At 45.3% G+C, this 16,959-nt stretch overlaps 1 protein-coding gene across 18 annotated transcripts in view; it reads right to left on the bottom strand.

Moving 5' to 3' along the window:
- RIMBP2 (RIMS binding protein 2) overlaps positions 1–16,959 on the bottom strand; it is an 877,394-nt gene that overhangs the window by 679,572 nt on the left and 180,863 nt on the right. For all 18 annotated transcript variants that reach the window (XR_012725119.1, XR_012725121.1, XM_075322225.1 and 15 more), the window contains exon 3: positions 10,281–10,388. Coding sequence is in view for 16 of the 18 variants with exons in the window: in XM_075322225.1 (XP_075178340.1) it covers positions 10,281–10,388 (108 nt within the window). In the remaining 2 variants the exon portion in view is untranslated. The remainder of the gene's footprint in view (positions 1–10,280; positions 10,389–16,959) is intronic.

Genomic DNA, 16,959 nt, shown 5'->3' with positions numbered 1-16,959 from the left:
TAACAGAAGCCAATGATTTAAAATACCAGCTTTCTTTTAAAGAAACCATGTTTCTACTAAAGTATAGACTACTCCAGCATCTTCAGTTACTAGTCCATAGAAGACGTGTTGGAGCATTATTAGCACTTCCGAACCCTGGATTTCAGAGATAAGGGGCAATACGCGTTACTAAACACATAAATAATCAAAGTGTTTCATTATACCGCTGGGTGCTACAGTTCCCATTTCCCAGCAGGTCAACAAAAATGACATGGTATTAACCACAGGTCACAACACTGAAGTGTCACAGATATTACCAGAAACAGAACAAGCAGAAAGTAGATCAAAAGGGTAATGTGCTTTATTTCTTAATGGCAGATGCTGATGAGATGCTAAACACACAAATTGCAGAATACAAGGTTGACTGATGTTAAATGCTTTGAGGCATTTGACTTTGACTTTCAAGTGCTGTGTAAGATTAAACAATAATTATCACCGCTTCTTTTACAGAACTGATGAATTTGTATCATAGAATAAGTAGCATAGTGTCAGGAGCTGAAAACCAGTAATCAGACATCAGGCTACCCAAAGGAAACCACATGATTGCCAGGATGTGAGAATTTCCCCGAGGTATAGAAAAAATCACCAGTAAGTAAAATATCATGGTGGAATTCCCTTTACTGCCATGATCTCTACAGTGGTCTATTCAGTCCATCTGCCCCGGGAAATCTGGTTGTCAAACAACAGGACGGCCATTACAGGTTAACAGAAATTTGTTAATCAACTGCCTTTGCTCCTCATGTATTGAGACAATACTCCCATATAATGCTAACTGGATAGCTGAACCCTGGAGACCAAAAGATGAATTTTCCTCTGAGCACCATCCAATGCTTAAAAAATATGGACACTATTGGAGCTTTTTTTTATTTGTAACCAAAATTGATATATTTGGGCTATAAATCATATTTGTAATGAATAATATTGCAGAATAAATTGCCAGCCAAATCGTTCAGTGACCTCGTCTGCTGGCAGGGTCTGTAAGCCTTATTCTCTTTATGATTTATGACTAAACCAAAGTGAAACTTTCAAGTGTCATTTGAAATATACAGTTGAAACCAGAGGTTTACATACGTTATCTAAAAAGACACATATTCATGGTTTTCTCACTATATGACATGAAATCAGAATAAACCTTTACCATTTTAGGCCAATTAGGAACAAAAATTATTTATATTTGCCAAATGCCAGAATAATGAGAGAGAGAATGTTTTAAGACATTTTTATTACTTTCTGCAAAGTCAAAAATTTAGATATATTTCATTAGTATTTGGTACCATTGCCCTTAAACTGTATGACTTGGGCAAATGATTTGGATCTCCTTCCACAAGCTTCTCACAATAGTTGGTAGGAATTTGGGCCCATTCTTCCTGACAGAACTCCTGTAACTGAGCCATGTTTGTAGATCGCCTTGCTCGCACCTGCCTTTTCAGCTTTGCCCATAAATTTTCAACAGGATTGAGATCAGGGCTTTGTGATGACCACTCCAATCATTGATTTTGTTATCCTTAAGCCGCTTTGTAACCAGTTTGGCACTATGCTTCTGGTCTTTGTCCATTTGGAAGACTAATTTCCACCCAAGCTTAAAGTTCCTGGCTGATGTCTTGAAATGTTGCTTCAGTATTGCCACATAATCTTCTTTCTTTATGATGCTATCTATTTTGTCAAGTGCACTAGTCCCTCCTGCAGCAAAACAACCTCACAACATGATGCTGCCACTCCCATGTTTCACAATTGGGATGGTGTTTTAGCCTTCAAAGTTCCCTTTTTTCCCTCAAAACATAATGATGGACATTATGGCCAAACAGTTCAATTTTAGTTTCGTCAGACCACAGGACATGTCTCCAAAAATTAAGGTCTTTGTTCCTGTGTGCATTTGCATACATTAGCCTGGCTTTTGTATGTTTTTTTTGGAGTAATGGCTTCTTCCTGGCAGAGTGGCCTTTCAGCAAATATTGATACAGTACTTGTTTCACTGTGGATGTCTTATCAGCTAGCTTCCGCCAGCATCTTCATGAAGTGTTTTGCTTTTGTTCTTGGGTTGATATACACATGTCTGACCAAAGCATGGTCATCTCTGGTACACAGAACCCATCTCCTTCCTGATTAGTATGATGGCTGGACATTCCGTTCTTGTTTGTACTTGCATATAATTGTTTGAACAGATGAATGAAACACCTTCAGGTATCTGGAAATTGAACCCAAGGATGAACCAGACTTTTGCAAGTCCACAATTCTCTTCCTGAGATCTTGGCTGTTTTTTTTTACTTTCTCATGATGCTACACAAAGAAGCAGTGGGTTTCAGGTGTGCATTAAAATACATCCACAGGTGTGTCTCGAATTAACTCATTTGTTGCCAATAAACCTATCAGAAGCTTCCAAAGACATGATATCATTATAGGTTCTGTCCCATATTGTTTAAAGGCATAGTACTCTTAACGCTGATTTACACACTGCGACATCGCTAACGATATATCGTCGGGGTCACGTTGTTAGTGACACACATTCGGTGCCGTTAGCGACATCGCAGCGTGTGACACCAAGGAGCGATGATCAACGATCGCAAAAACGTCAAAAATCGTTTACCGTTGACACGTTGCTCCTTTTCATAATATCGTTAGTGGTGGTGCATGCCGCTGGTTGTTCGTCGTTCCTGCGGCGTCACACATCGCTGTGTGATGCCGCAGGAACGACGAACATCTCCTTACCTGCGTCCACCGGCAATGAGGAAGGAAGTAGGTGGGCGGCATGTTCCGGCTGCTCTTCTCCGCCCCTCCTCTGCTATTGGGTGGCCGCTTAGTGACACCGCAGTGACGTCGCTATGACACTGAACGCACCTCCCCGCTGAAAAGGTATGTGCGTGTGACGGTGCCGTAGAGAAAATGTTCGCTACGGCAGCGATCACCAAATATTGCACGGATGACGGGGGCAGGTGCTATCGCGCACGACATTGTTAGCAATCGCTAGCAGTGTCACAGCATGTAAAGCACCCTTTAGTGTATGTAAACTTTTGACTTTGGAGAAAGTAATAAAAATGCAATAAAACATTCTCTCTCTTATTATTCTGACATTTGGCAAATATAAATAATATCTGTAAACCTAATTGACTTAAATGGGAAAGGTTTATTCTAATGTCATGTCAGATGGTGAGAAAAACATGCAGATGCATCTTTATAGATAGTGGATGTAAACTTCTGATTTCAACTGTAGGTAAAGAATTTGTCAATCTACTAAAATATTTTGTATATTCCTATATTTATGTTCCCACATAGCTGGAAGGATAGGGGGTACAGATGGGAGAACTCGTTGATGTATGGGTTTTGCGTCTCTGACCACAGTTTAAAAAAAAAATCTGGTTCGGGACCAGACTTGACCCAAACTTGACACCGGACGTCAAGTCGGTTGGATATCTGTGTCATGTTCCTGACTGCACCTTGCAAATAGCCATTGGTTTAACGTCACAGGAATACTGGTAAGGCAATTATGGGAACCTTCAGCAGGCCCCCAGTTGCCATGGTGATCCATGGTATTCACAGGCCATGGTAGCACGCATAGGCCTTACAGCAACATGTGACCTGGCACTGATATGTTGAAAATCGGCTCCTGGGACACTTTGTGGAATTGATATTACCACTGGTTCAAAGTCTAAATCAATGTAATGCTGAGATGTTATTGTACTTGGAATTAACAATAGAGGAGTCTGGCTAACGAACGCTATGCCACCCGATACCATGAACCGAAGAGTGGGACCGTTGTGATGTTCCCTCGTAAATCTTCTCTCTATGGTGTTTTCTCTAGACTAATCTCTGGCTATCATTGCATACAAGACCATGGCCAAGGCCACAGATGCAAGTTTAGGCCTTTAAGCTCTCCGGACTTGTCCTTCATCAAACATGCACATCTGGGATGTCACTGGTGGGCAATTACAAAGGGAGCTGCCAACAGCAGGAGGATTTGAGTACCCACGTACATTCACCAAGGCAAAACATTCCAAGGCAACCACTACTAATGTGACGCCCTGGCAAAACCAGGTAGTCACACAAATAGGCCCCTGCATAACACCATCCCACACAGGGTTACACACAGCCGACCTGAAACCCTAGTCCCCTCCCCCAGGGTAGGAAAGGCACACCAGTGGGCGGGACCAGGTGGATGGAGAACGCCCACCTTTGGGTCTGGAGAACCCGGGCCAGGAAAAGCAAGAGTCCTAAGTTGAAGTTCAAGTGGAGAGGAGTGGAGTAGTTGAGGAGGAGAAAGTGAAGGCTGAGACAGAAAGGAAAGGCGTTGGGGTTGGAGCCCCGGCGTACTGGCTAGGTGGCAGACGGTGGTCCGTGTCTGTCAGGAGACGGGAATACGGCTGCCAGAGATCCGAGGTGGACCGGAGCAAGGTTGGAGCCCGCCGGTACCGACACTGGAGAACCGACCCGAAAACCGTGAACAGAGGGGGTACTTGGACCCTGAAGCAAGGACCGGAACCAACGGCCTAGCTAATTAACCAATTGAGGGCAGGATTATAGGTCTTGTCCCAACCAAAGTCACAAAAGCAGACAACCACCCACCGAGAGGGATAGGGCATCCGCCAGGGCCCGGTAGCTCCCAAGGGTCAACGTCAGCGGGCAAGGCTCCCAACAAAAGGACCGGGGGCAGACTCCCGTGTTTCACACCAGGAAGTCCAACACACCAAACACAGAGTGCAGAGAAAAGTGACATAGACCATCAGCCCGGGTGTGGGACCAGATACACCCGACTGCGGCGGTTGGCCACCAGCACCTTGATTTACCACAGGACTTGTGTGATTTATTCAACCGTGAGTAACCTAACATTCCCAGGTCTGACCGGGCGGTGCCGGCCGCTGCAGTCACTGTGATGACATGGACTCTCATGGGTTAAAGTTTCTTAACATTCAGCTAGACTATTGTTCTTATGTGTGCTAAGTCATGTTTGCTTAGCTATTGTATCTCCAGTCTCTTCCAGTAATCATTGTATTGTAGTTGTGTATTGATAATGGAATTACCTTAGTAGCCATTGTCTAGTCGGTGACTTGCCGACTCCATGTAGATATACTGAGTCTTTCTATGCACATCATTTAAATGAACATTATCCATGCAGCTTGAAATTCATCCAACGGGAGAAGCAATCTTGTCCAACCAATCGATGAGGACGCAGTGTATCCTAAGGGAAGGTTATGGCTATAAAAGGGACTTCTTTAAGCCACCAGGGTTGATGAAGGTTGATGGATGCTGATGGATCCAGTCTAAGCTCTTTGGAGCTGACTAGAGGATCAGGATATCTTATGGCTTCAATCTAGGGACTCCGGTTCCGGTTGGAGACCATATCCACAGCCTAGGGATTTCGACTCCGGCTGCCAGGATTGTAACGTCATACCAGGACTACCTAAGGAGGACACTCAGGTTGGGACAGTTTAGTCACCTGTTACAGACTTTGCAGACCTCACACAGCTTCCTGAATCTGGCATTATTCCTTTCTCGGTGGGTGCCCGCCAGAAGCGGGGTGCTGCTGGACTGGAGTAAGCGGCCCTGGAAGCTCTGAGGCATGGACATTCTAAATCCCTGGTGAGCCAGCGGAAGGGTGAGACTCTGTTGCCTGTTACATTTGTGTGTTTGGCTGGTTATGTGTTATGTGCCGTTAATTGTTTGGGGATCCAATAAAGTCTAATTATTGTGGTTCCCTCACCCTGTGTTGTCTGAGTAGTGTTAGGCCCACGGTTAAGGAGGCCGGCGTTCAGTTGGGATGAGCCCTGAGTCACGCTGTCTTTCTAAAGGCGGCGGGTTTTAGTGGACGAGAGCACCCACTGAGCCCCGTGTCTCCACAGTCACCATCACCCGGGATAGAGATACTGGGCCCCGGGACAACCGTCCCTACCCACGGAGGGGTTAACATCCGGCTGCCATCCCATCGACCCCGGGAGTCCCACAATAGCAGCGGTGGTGCCACACTTCACCACACACCGTGGGTGGCGTCAAAGACAGTTTACGGCAAATCCCGTACAAGTACGTCCCCTTTTATTTGAAGTGTCCGATCGACCCCCGGGTCCGGTAGAATCCCTCGAGCCACACTGCGGATCCGGATCCGAGCAGCCCGGCTGCTGGCACGGGGGTGGCACACTAACCTCATTGATACTGTACCGCCCCGGAACTCGGCCGGCTGCTGAGCCGCTCGGATCCTTGCTAGTCGGTGGGTGGCTCTAGCTCCTCACGGACCCGGGGGTCACGTCGCTCTGAAAGGGGAGTGCTGGCGCTACACGTAGGGACTTCGGTGGGGAGGTCCACGGCCAGAGCCGCGGTTGTTTGTAGGGGATTTAAGTTCATGACGCCACGCACGGGTTGTGGTGAATGAATGGACACCACCGCTGCCATTGACTAGGCTCCCGGGGATGGTGTTGCGCAGCTTGGTGTTGACCGCTCCATGGGTAGGGGGGGATGATGGTCCCGGAGGCCCGAGGGAGGTGCTGAGTCGGGGGATTGTATGCGTGCTGACGTGTCGGTGCGGTGCGGCGCGGTGCGTGGCCCGAAGGCACTGTTGTACTCACTATCACAAACACGCTGGAGTCTCTGGTAAACCAAACAAGATGGTGGACGGTGCGGCTGCGTTTTTCCCCTTTTCAGGTTGGTGGTTTCCGCCTTTCTCCTGCACCTCACTTTTGTAGAAATGACGACTCCAATACTTGAGCAACGGTGATCCGCTCTCCAGCCTGGTGTGTGCCGGGAGAGCCCTTATTGCCCGCAGACGCTGGCCCGTCGGGTCTCTATGCCTGGGCGGTGGCTTTCTACCCTTATGGTTGGGCTGTTTGTCTTCAGTCGGGTCTTAGGTGGGAAAGGGCCTAAAGTCCAGTCCTCAATCAGTTGATTTGACTCAGCCCAGTTGTTTCTGGGCCTCGTACTGGGTCTGAGTAGCCCTCCTGGTGCTCCGGTTTCCAATCGGTTCCCCGGTTCGGTACCGGCGGGCCACCACCCGTCCCCGGTCCTTACAGTTCCACCGGCTGTAATCCCAGCTCCTGCTGGCGGCCACCACCGTCTGCATCCTTGCCAGAGGTGACTGGGCTCCAACCCAGACACCTGGTGTAGACTATGGCAGACCTGGACACAGGTCTGCCCTTGAACTTCACTCCACTCCACTGTCAAAGCTCATCTAGACTCTACTGTTTTTCCCGCCTCCGGGCCTGTGAACTCCTCGGTGGGCGGAGCCAACCGCCTGGCTCTGCCCCCCCTGGTGTGAACATCAAACCCGGAGGGAGGTGACAAGGGTTTTGTAGTTTGGCTGCTGTCACCTTATTAAGGGGCGGAGGTGTTTGTGCAAGGGCCTACCTGTGACTACCTGGCTAGTCCAGGGCATCACAATACCATGCCAAGTCAAGTTAGCATGCATATTTCTGCAAGTGGCGCTCACACTCAATATTGAATAAATTAAATTGAGATGTTTTTAAATTTGTATTTCTTTTTTTTTTTTTTTTTTTTTTTACATCATTTATATATATCATCAAGATGTCCATCCATACTCTGATTACCATTATTCCACGACAATTACTTATTGGTGCTGCAATTTCGCTGTTAAGGAGCGTACATTTGTATTGTTGAAGAACAGATGATTAGAGATGTTTCATTGTAGGGAGCTCTAAATCTTTGATGCATGATATAACACAAATATTATTCATACAATTTTCAAATATAATGGTTAACTTCAAAGTGTTGAAGTGAAAAAAGAATAGAGAAAGTAGTACATGAACATACAAATTGAGATAATGTAACATCTTATTCTGGAAGTGCCAAGTTAGGGTAAATATACGAGAAACAACAGAAATTATACTGTTAAGCTGTCTTTCCAGTTATAATGAAATGTCAGCTATACTTACTGAAAAGGAAAAAATGTTTTTGTAAACCTGTAGTTACAATTCTTCATCAATTTCAGGATCTCTACTTGCGTAATCGACACATCCAGAGAGTGAAAAGCAAAATATTTCTCAAAGCTTCTAATTTTTTTTATACCAAAACTGTATTCATCTCTAGTAAGTTAAGCTTTATTTTAGTGCTAGAGTTTATAGTTTTCAGATTGAAGGTTTATTGAACCCATTTATTTTACCATATAGTGTACGGGCATATGTAAAAAAAAATCCAAGTACAAACAAAATCCACAATTGTTTTTTTTATTTACCATGCTCACTATATGGTAAAACTTAGCAGTATGATTCTCCAGATTAGTAAGTGTATGTAGATAACAAACATGTATACATATATTTTTTTTTATTTAAGTGATGAAAAAACTTAAGAAGTTTGTAAAAAATTTTTGCCATATTCCGAGACCCATAAAGTTTTTAATTTTCAGGATCTTGGGCTATGTGAAGACTTATTTTTTGTGTCCTGAGCTGACGTTTTTACAGATACCATTTTGGAGTAAATATGATGTTTTGATTGCCTCTTATTGTATTTTATTGCATTGTTGTGCCCGCCAAAAAAACATAATTCTGTCGTTATTAATCTTATTTTCGTTATGCTGTTTACTGATCAGATTGATTTATTTTATATTTTGATAAATCAGACATTTGTGAACCCAGTGATACCAATTATGTGTTGTTTTTCATTGTTTTACTTTGAATGAGGCAAAAGAGGGGCGATTTGAACTTTTGTAGGAAGGGTTATATTTTTAAAACATTTTTATTTTTTGTTTTACTTCTTACAGTTTTTACTAATCCCCTTAGGGGACTTGAAGCAGAGATCATCTGATCTCGTCCTGTACATAGCAGTTCATCAGCACTGGTATGTATAGCACAAATCACAATCTCCTATGAATGCCTGCCTACATCAAATAAAAAATATGACATAAATATGTCATATGTTATCAAGGGGTCAAACATTATTCCAAACTTCTAACCATTTTTTCCCCCAACACAGCTGCACCCTCTCCAATGAGGTGCAGCCCATCCCTCGTGTACAGCCTGTAGCCAACAGCGAAGAGTGCCCAGTTCTCCAAAACCCCCAAACCCTCCTTTCTACATCAATTCCCGAGCTACTTATTTACCTCCCTAATCTCGAACTGTATCTTTGGCTTGGCACGTGGTACAGCATAAACGTGCTGTTCCTTCAAGGGTTAAATCTAAGTGTGTAACATAGGAAACCCCTTATTTTTAAAAGTAAAAACATCATTCTTCATTCATAATATTAAAAAAATGATCAAACCACACATGAAAAGAATTAAAGTGATCTATGTGCACAGTAACAAAGTGAGCTTGATCCCTACAATTACTCTTCTCTCCTGCGCACTACCTGGCATCAGAGGTTGGCAACCTGATAAATGAAATTGCACTCCTACTCAATGTTGATTGTTCCTAGCTTACCCTGTAGTTCCCTGCCAAATGAAAAGATAAATAATTGCAAGTGCTTATCCAATTTAAAGTGATACAAGTGCAACTGGCAGAGCTAATCTAATAGATCCATTATTATACTTCTAGCTCGTAGTTCAAAACCAAGAAAACCAACACATCACCAGGGACAGCCCAAATATTGTACTCATCACTGCATCCATTGCCCAATACCTCGACACGTTCCCCGTTAAGTTCCTCGGGAGACTGATTCATCAATATGGTGGCATAATAACCCTCAGGTAGGCAGAAGTACTGCTGGATATGTCTGATGATAAGGAATTTGCAGCCAAGGATGACCACATTTTAACTCCAGCTGGTGCCAATTGATACATAGGTATCACAGTGCTTACGTTCTTCACACGGGTATCTCTGCTTCTTGTGGGACACTGCTGTATAAAGCCTCCACATCTCTCGAGGACAACAGCACCTGGTCATCCAAGGTTACTCCATCCAACTTCCTCAATAGATCCATGATTTCTCTGAAATCATATTTAAAGACCTTCCACCTACCTCTAACTTTGTTATTTGCACATTGAACACATAATTCAGCTATCCCTATCTTTGTGACAGATTGCCCTATCTGTTCCCTTAATAATTGAGTTCCCAGCTACTAGCACCTTTCTGTCCTGCCCTGCACTCCTGTTTCCCCGCTTACTGGATCAGACATTCCCCTGACTTTCAGAGGATCTGTCTTGCTGCAGCAGTGCTACTCCTGTACTGACAGCTACCTCATCTGCCAATTTAGCATTCTATCATTCCAAGTTGAAATTGAATGCATTTTTGTCTGCCTTTTGGTTTAAACGTCAAGAATTACCATATAGAACTTTTTTTTTCTTTGTATGAGCACACAAAAACACTATTCCTCACCTTGCTCTTAGTAGCTTTGACTGCATTGGGCTTTTCAGAGTCCTTGCTGTTGGTCTTCTGGTTTGGTTGCTTTGCTGTGCTCACTACTTTACTACTGGCAGGTTTTTGCTGTAAAAAAAACCCAAAACAATAAATTACATTGACAGCTATACTACATACTATACTGTTATACTGCATTCTGTAGGATCCATTATTACCGTAAGTTATATGTATCATACAAATTGTATTAAGATTTTTTTTTAATATTCACATAGTTACAAGTGCTTAGAATATCCTCAAAAAGTTAATTTATTTCAGTTATTCAATACAAAAAGTGAAACACATATATTTTATATGCAGTCATTACAAACAGAGTGATCTATTTCAAGTGTTTATTTCTGTTAATGTTGATCATTATGGCTTACAGCCAATGAAAACTCAAAAGTCATTACCTCAGAAGATTAGAATAATTAACACAAAACACCTGCAAAGGCTTGCTAGGTGTTTAAATGGTCCCTTAGTCTGGTTCAGTAGGCTACACAATCATGGGGAAGACTGCTGTCTTGACAGACATATCAAGGACATGGGCTACAAGTGTCACATTCCTTGTGTCAACCCATTCATGACCAATAGACAACTCCAGAAGCGTCTTACCTGGGTCAAGGAGAAAAAGAACTGGACTGTTGCTCAGTGGTCCAAGGTGTTGTTTTCAGATGAAAGTAAATGGTGCATTTCATTTGGAAACCAAGGTCCCAGAGTCTGGAGGAAGAGTGGAGAGGCCACAATCCAAGCTGCTTGAGGTCTAGTGTGACGTTTCCACAATTAGTGATGGTTTGGGGAGCCATGTCATCTGCTGGTGTAGGTCCACTGTGTTTTATCAAAACCAAAGTCCGGCTGTCTACCAGGAAATTTTAGAGCACTTCATGCTTTCCTCTAATGACAAGCTTTTTGGAAATGGAAACTTCATTTTCCAGCAGGACTTGGCACCTGTCCACACTGCCAAAAGTACCAATACCTGGTTTAATAACCACAGTATCACTGTGCTTGATTGGCCAGCAAACTCGCCTGACCTAAACCATATAGAGAATCTATGAGGTATTGTCAATAGGAAGAGAAGAGACACCAGACCCAACAATGCAGATGAGCTGGAGGCTTCTATCAAAGCAACCAGGGTTTCCATAACACCTCAGCAGTGCCACAGGCTGATTGCCTCCATGCCATGCCACATTGATGCAGTAATTCATGCAAAAGGAGCCCTGACCAAGTATTGAATGCATTTACTGTACAGACTTTTCATTAGGCCAACATTTCTGAGTTTAAAATAATTTTTTCAGTTGGTTTTACTGTATATAATATTCTAAATTTCTGAGATAATGACTTTTGGGTTTTCATTGGTTGTAAGCCATAATCAACATTAACAGAAATAAACACTTGAAATAGATCACTCTGGTTGTAATCACTCTATATAATATATGCGTTTCCCTATTTGTATTGAATTACTGAAATAATTTAACTTTTTGATGAAATTCTAATTTATTGAGAAGCACTTGTATTTGACAGGATGATACATTCAAGAAAATGTAAACTAAGTTTGTCATATGTAAAATTATACACTATCAAATTAACCAAAAATAAACTTTAAATGATTTATTAACATGACGATAGCTGATGTTTTGAGGGAAGAAAAGCATGCCATTTAGTTTAATCTTCTACAACTACTTACAAGGTTTTAGCTGTTTTTCAGATGACCGTGTTCTAGTCACTTTTCTGCTGCCAATCAAGGGCCTCAGTCTTTTGATTAAATAAATAAAAAAAAGTAATATGATTGCTTCTGATAATGGAGCAGACCACCGAAATGGCCTTTGCTGGATCCAAGGAGGTCACACCAGTATACAAAATTTTGTTATTTTCACGAAGACCATGTCCTCACATGGTTCATTAGGCCAAACAATACCTTTTAGCCTCGTCTTCAGGATCACCCCCATTGTGCCGCCTCAGCAGCGGATGGAACCGCTCGGATCCGGGGGTGGTGATCGTTCGTGGCTCGAGGGTCTTCGGACCCGGGGGCTTAGGGGCCACACTCAAATGGAAAGGGAGTATTTACAGGGAATTTGGTATAGTTCGTGATGCCACCTGTGGTGTGCGATAATTGAGAGTACCGCCACTGCCATGGGAGTACCCGGGGTGATGGAGTGGGGCAGCTAGGTGGCGTTGCCCTCTACGGGTAGGGGTAGGCCCCGGGACTCTGGTGGGTGATGTGGGGACGCAGTTCAGGGGTCAGTCGGGTACTCACTCAGCAATGAAGCAGACGCTGACAACAGGGTATACCAAGTCTCTGAACGCCGTTGACTCTCGAGGGGAGCTCGCCCAGGTCCCGTCCCCTACAGTACTGCCAGTGGTCCATGACCTGCCCCCTGGCACTAAGTTTTAGATTGTCCGTTGTGGCCCGGTAGCTTGAAGCTGTCCGGGCCCCGCTCCCCACTGTGGCTAAGTGGACGAGCCTGCTCTCAGGGGCTCACGATTGGGATTTCAGTTGGCTGCTTGAGAGGAAAGCCCTATCCCCCTCGTTGCGCTAGTGCCCCCGATCTCTGAGCTGGTGGGAACAATCCATAAAGGCCCCGTTCTCCGCAGGTTAATTGCCGGGTTGCTTGAAGCTTCTCCCCGACCTAGGGTCCGTGTACCCTCGTCGTGCCTTCGGTCCCGGACTGGTGATAGGACCAGGCTGCTGACCGTCCTCCTTGATGGGTCCCAGGCACCTAGCCTCAATCCCCTGCGACCGGGGGTACGACTCCTCTAGGTCCAGACCACCGTCTGCGACCTAGTTTACTTCTTCCCTGGGAGCTCCAACTCCCAGCTTCCTCAGAGCTCCTCACAGCTCGAGGGCTACCACTGAACTGACTGGACACCTCCCACCTCCCTGTCTGACCCCTAGGTGGGCGGCCCTATTCCTGCTTAAGCAGCCAACTGGTGTGCCTGACAGGTGTGGTCCAAGGTGTATCTAGGATTTGTGAATGCTGGTGGAGGCAGTACTGTAGGATAGAGACCCAGAACCATGGGGGGTTGAATACTGCATGGGGAGAGCAGTTTGTGCAGTACCCTGTAATGACCTGAATAGTCCAGGGGTGTCACACCATTTCAACCACTTTTGGTAGCAGTTAGCAGGACTGCCCCTACAAAATTAGGACTATTGGCAAGTATGGGTTCTGCTATCTACCTAGGGCTTAAAGGGGTTGTCCAGTCTAGAATTAGAAGTATGCAAAATGCATACTCTCGGCCAGAACCTGACTAGTGGGTATGGCCTCACTCAATACAGTTGTGATTGCAGACTTTTCATTATAGATCAGACAACTGCTTTAAGACAAGGAAGTTATTCGTTATTAGAGATATTGGTATCTGAGCTGTAGGCCAGTGTAACATGATGTGGTGTAGTAGCCGTGTGTAGTTTTGGCGCATTACATGACAAGAGGGTCCTGGCTGGGTGTGTGGACTTGTACAATGGGAGCGTTACACCCTTGGAGACCCCATGATGTTGATGACTTCGGCTGGCCAGGATTAAACGTTGTACAACTTATTGAGGGAGAACACCATTTTTTTTAAAACAGTGTTTTATTGAACAGTCACTTGATGACAATTATGTACAGTAGATAGTGGGTACATAACTTTTCATATGATTCCTCTTCTACACAGAGCATTTATATACACAGCTTCTTTGCTTCCCCAAGTTCACTTATTCCTGTCTCCACCAGATTCGCTTCCTTTACCACAACACAGCTTAACACAAGAGTCCAATTAGTGAAAGTCATATCTTCAGCCCACGGTTCTGCGTCCTATCAAAGAAACTGTTTTGCCAATACGGTGGGCAGAACTTAACTTCAAGCTTGTTGATGCTTAGGTAACTCCCACCCGGAGCACTCACTTAAGCCTGCTTTACACGTTGCAATTAGTTGTACAATCGCATTTGCGATGTGACACGCCCAGGTTGCATACGGGATCTTAAGAGATTGCACGTAGGTCGTTCATTTGCTGTCACACGTGCGTTAGTAGTCTATGTTAAATTGATCAATTTTGTGTGCGATCCTTTAGATCATGTCTTCTGTGACGTATGCATTGGGCACCCTTTTTTTTTTTTTTATTTATTGACTTGCCAAGCGTGTGTAATGTGTAGGGATGCGTTTTTACTATGTCATCTGCCATTCAGCTCTGCTACATGGCCGCTAACAGCAGACACAGACAGCCATGTAGCAGAGCTGAATGGCAGATGACAGCAGACACAGAAAGAGCCGCACGATCAGAATGAACTCGGGTTAACTTAACCCGACTTCATGGTCATGCTGCGGCTCTGTCTGTGTCGCGTCCTGATTAGCGGTCACCTGTGAAGGGCTCACCGGTGACCGCTAAACTCCTGAGTAACTGAATTGAGCAGCCCTCTCTCATATACTCACCGATCCCCGGCGCGGCGCTGCACGGCATTCACACTGCTCCGGCGGCTTTTACTATTTTGAAAAAGCCGGCCGCCCATTAAACAATCTCGTATTTCCTGCTTTCCCCGCCCACCGGCGCCTATGATTGGTTGCAGTGAGACACGCCCCCACGCCGAGTGACAGGTGTCTCACTGCACCCAATCACAGCAGCCGGTGGGCGTGTCTATACTGTGCAGTGAAATAAATAATTAAATAATTAAAAAAAACGGCGTGCGGTCCCCCCCAATTTTAAAACCAGCCAGATAAAGCCATACAGCTGAAGGCTGGTATTCTCAGGATGGGGAGCTCCACATTATGGGGAGCCCCCCAGCCTAACAATATCAGTCAGCAGCCGCCCAGAATTGCCGCATACATTAGATGCGACAGTTCTGGGACTGTACCCGGCTCTTCCCGATTTGCCCTGGTGCATTGGCAAATCGGGGTAATAAGGAGTTATTGGCAGCCCATAGCTGCCAATAAGTCCTAGATTAATCATGTCAGGCGTCTCCCCGAGATACCTTCCATGATTAATCTGTAAGTGACAGTAAATAAACACACACACCCGAAAAAATCCTTTATTAGAAATAAAAAACACAAACATATACCCTGGTTCACCACTTTAATCAGCCCGAAAAAGCCCTCCATGTCCGGCGTAATTCAGGATTCTCCAGCGTCGCTTCCAGCTCTGCTGCATGGAGGTGACCGGAGCTGCAGCAGACACCGCCGCTCCTGTCACCTACACGCAGCAACTGAAGACAGCCGCGCGATCAGCTGAGCTGTCACTGAGGTTACCCGCGGCCACCGCTGGATCCAGTGACAGCGGGTAACCTCAGTGACAGCTCAGCTGATCGCGCGGCTGTCTTCAGTTGCTGTGTGGAGGTGACAGGAGCGGCGGGGTCTGCTGCAGCTCCGGTCACCTCCATGCAGCAGAGCTGGAAGCGATGCTGGAGCATCCTGGATTACGCCAGACATGGAGGGCTTTTTCGGGCTTATTAAAGTGGTGAACCAGGGTATATGTTTGTGTTTTTTATTTCTAATAAAGGATTTTTTCGGGTGTGTGTGTTTATTTACTGTCACTTACAGATTAATCATGGAAGGTATCTCGGGGAGACGCCTGACATGATTAATCTAGGACTTATTGGCAGCTATGGGCTGCCAATAACTCCTTATTACCCCGATTTGCCAATGCACCAGGGCAAATCGGGAAGAGCCGGGTACAGTCCCAGAACTGTCGCATCTAATGTATGCGGCAATTCTGGGCGGCTGCTGACTGATATTGTTAGGCTGGGGGGCTCCCCATAATGTGGAGCTCCCCATCCTGAGAATACCAGCCTTCAGCTGTATGGCTTTATCTGGCTGGTTTTAAAATTGGGGGGGACCGCACGCCGTTTTTTTAAATTATTTAATTATTTATTTCACTGCACAGTATAGACACGCCCACCGGCTGCTGTGATTGGGTGCAGTGAGACACCTGTCACTCAGCATGGGGGCGTGTCTCACTGCAACCAATTATAGGCGCCGGTGGGCGGCGAAAGCAGGGAATACGTGATTGTTTAATGGGCGGCCGGCTTTTTCAAAATAGTAAAAGCCGCCGGAGCAGTGTGAATGCCGTGCAGCACCGCGCCGGGGATCGGGGATCAGTGAGTATATGAGAGAGGGGGTAAGAGGGATAGACTGACATGGACAGAGAGAGAGGGACAGAGGTAGTGACCAACTGACAGAGATTAGTGAATGACAGACATTGTGAGGCGCTTCAGAACGCAGCTTTTCAGCTGCGCTCTGAAGCGGACCTTTTTTAAGCTGCGGTGCAGAGCGCACACCTGCGCACATAGCCTCAGACATCAAAATCGTATGAGGGATGTCACACGTTTCAATTGACTAGGTTCATGCAACAAAACGTTCAATTCTAGACAAAGATACGATGTGTTTGCGATCAACGGTTTTGCGATCAATCCTGATCGCACGTAGGTGTCACACGCAGATACCTCACAAACGATGCCGGATGTGCGTCACTTACAACTTGACCCCAACGACGGATTGTGAGATATATTGAAGCGTGTAAAGCGGGCTTTAGTCTCAAGGTCTCTAGATCGCTCTAGCCTACCACCTCTCTGAGTTCTAAACTGAGGGCTGTCTTGCTAGACATCCTCTCCCAGGACCCGTTTCCAGTTGCTCACTCTGTACATTGGAATCACTATGGATCACGCTATCTTCTCTCATGTCATTGACACCCATGTCAT

Source organism: Anomaloglossus baeobatrachus, chromosome 1, assembly GCF_048569485.1.
Source record: "Anomaloglossus baeobatrachus isolate aAnoBae1 chromosome 1, aAnoBae1.hap1, whole genome shotgun sequence".
NCBI lineage: Eukaryota > Metazoa > Chordata > Amphibia > Anura > Aromobatidae > Anomaloglossus > Anomaloglossus baeobatrachus.
This window is presented reverse-complemented; position numbering and strand designations above follow the sequence as displayed.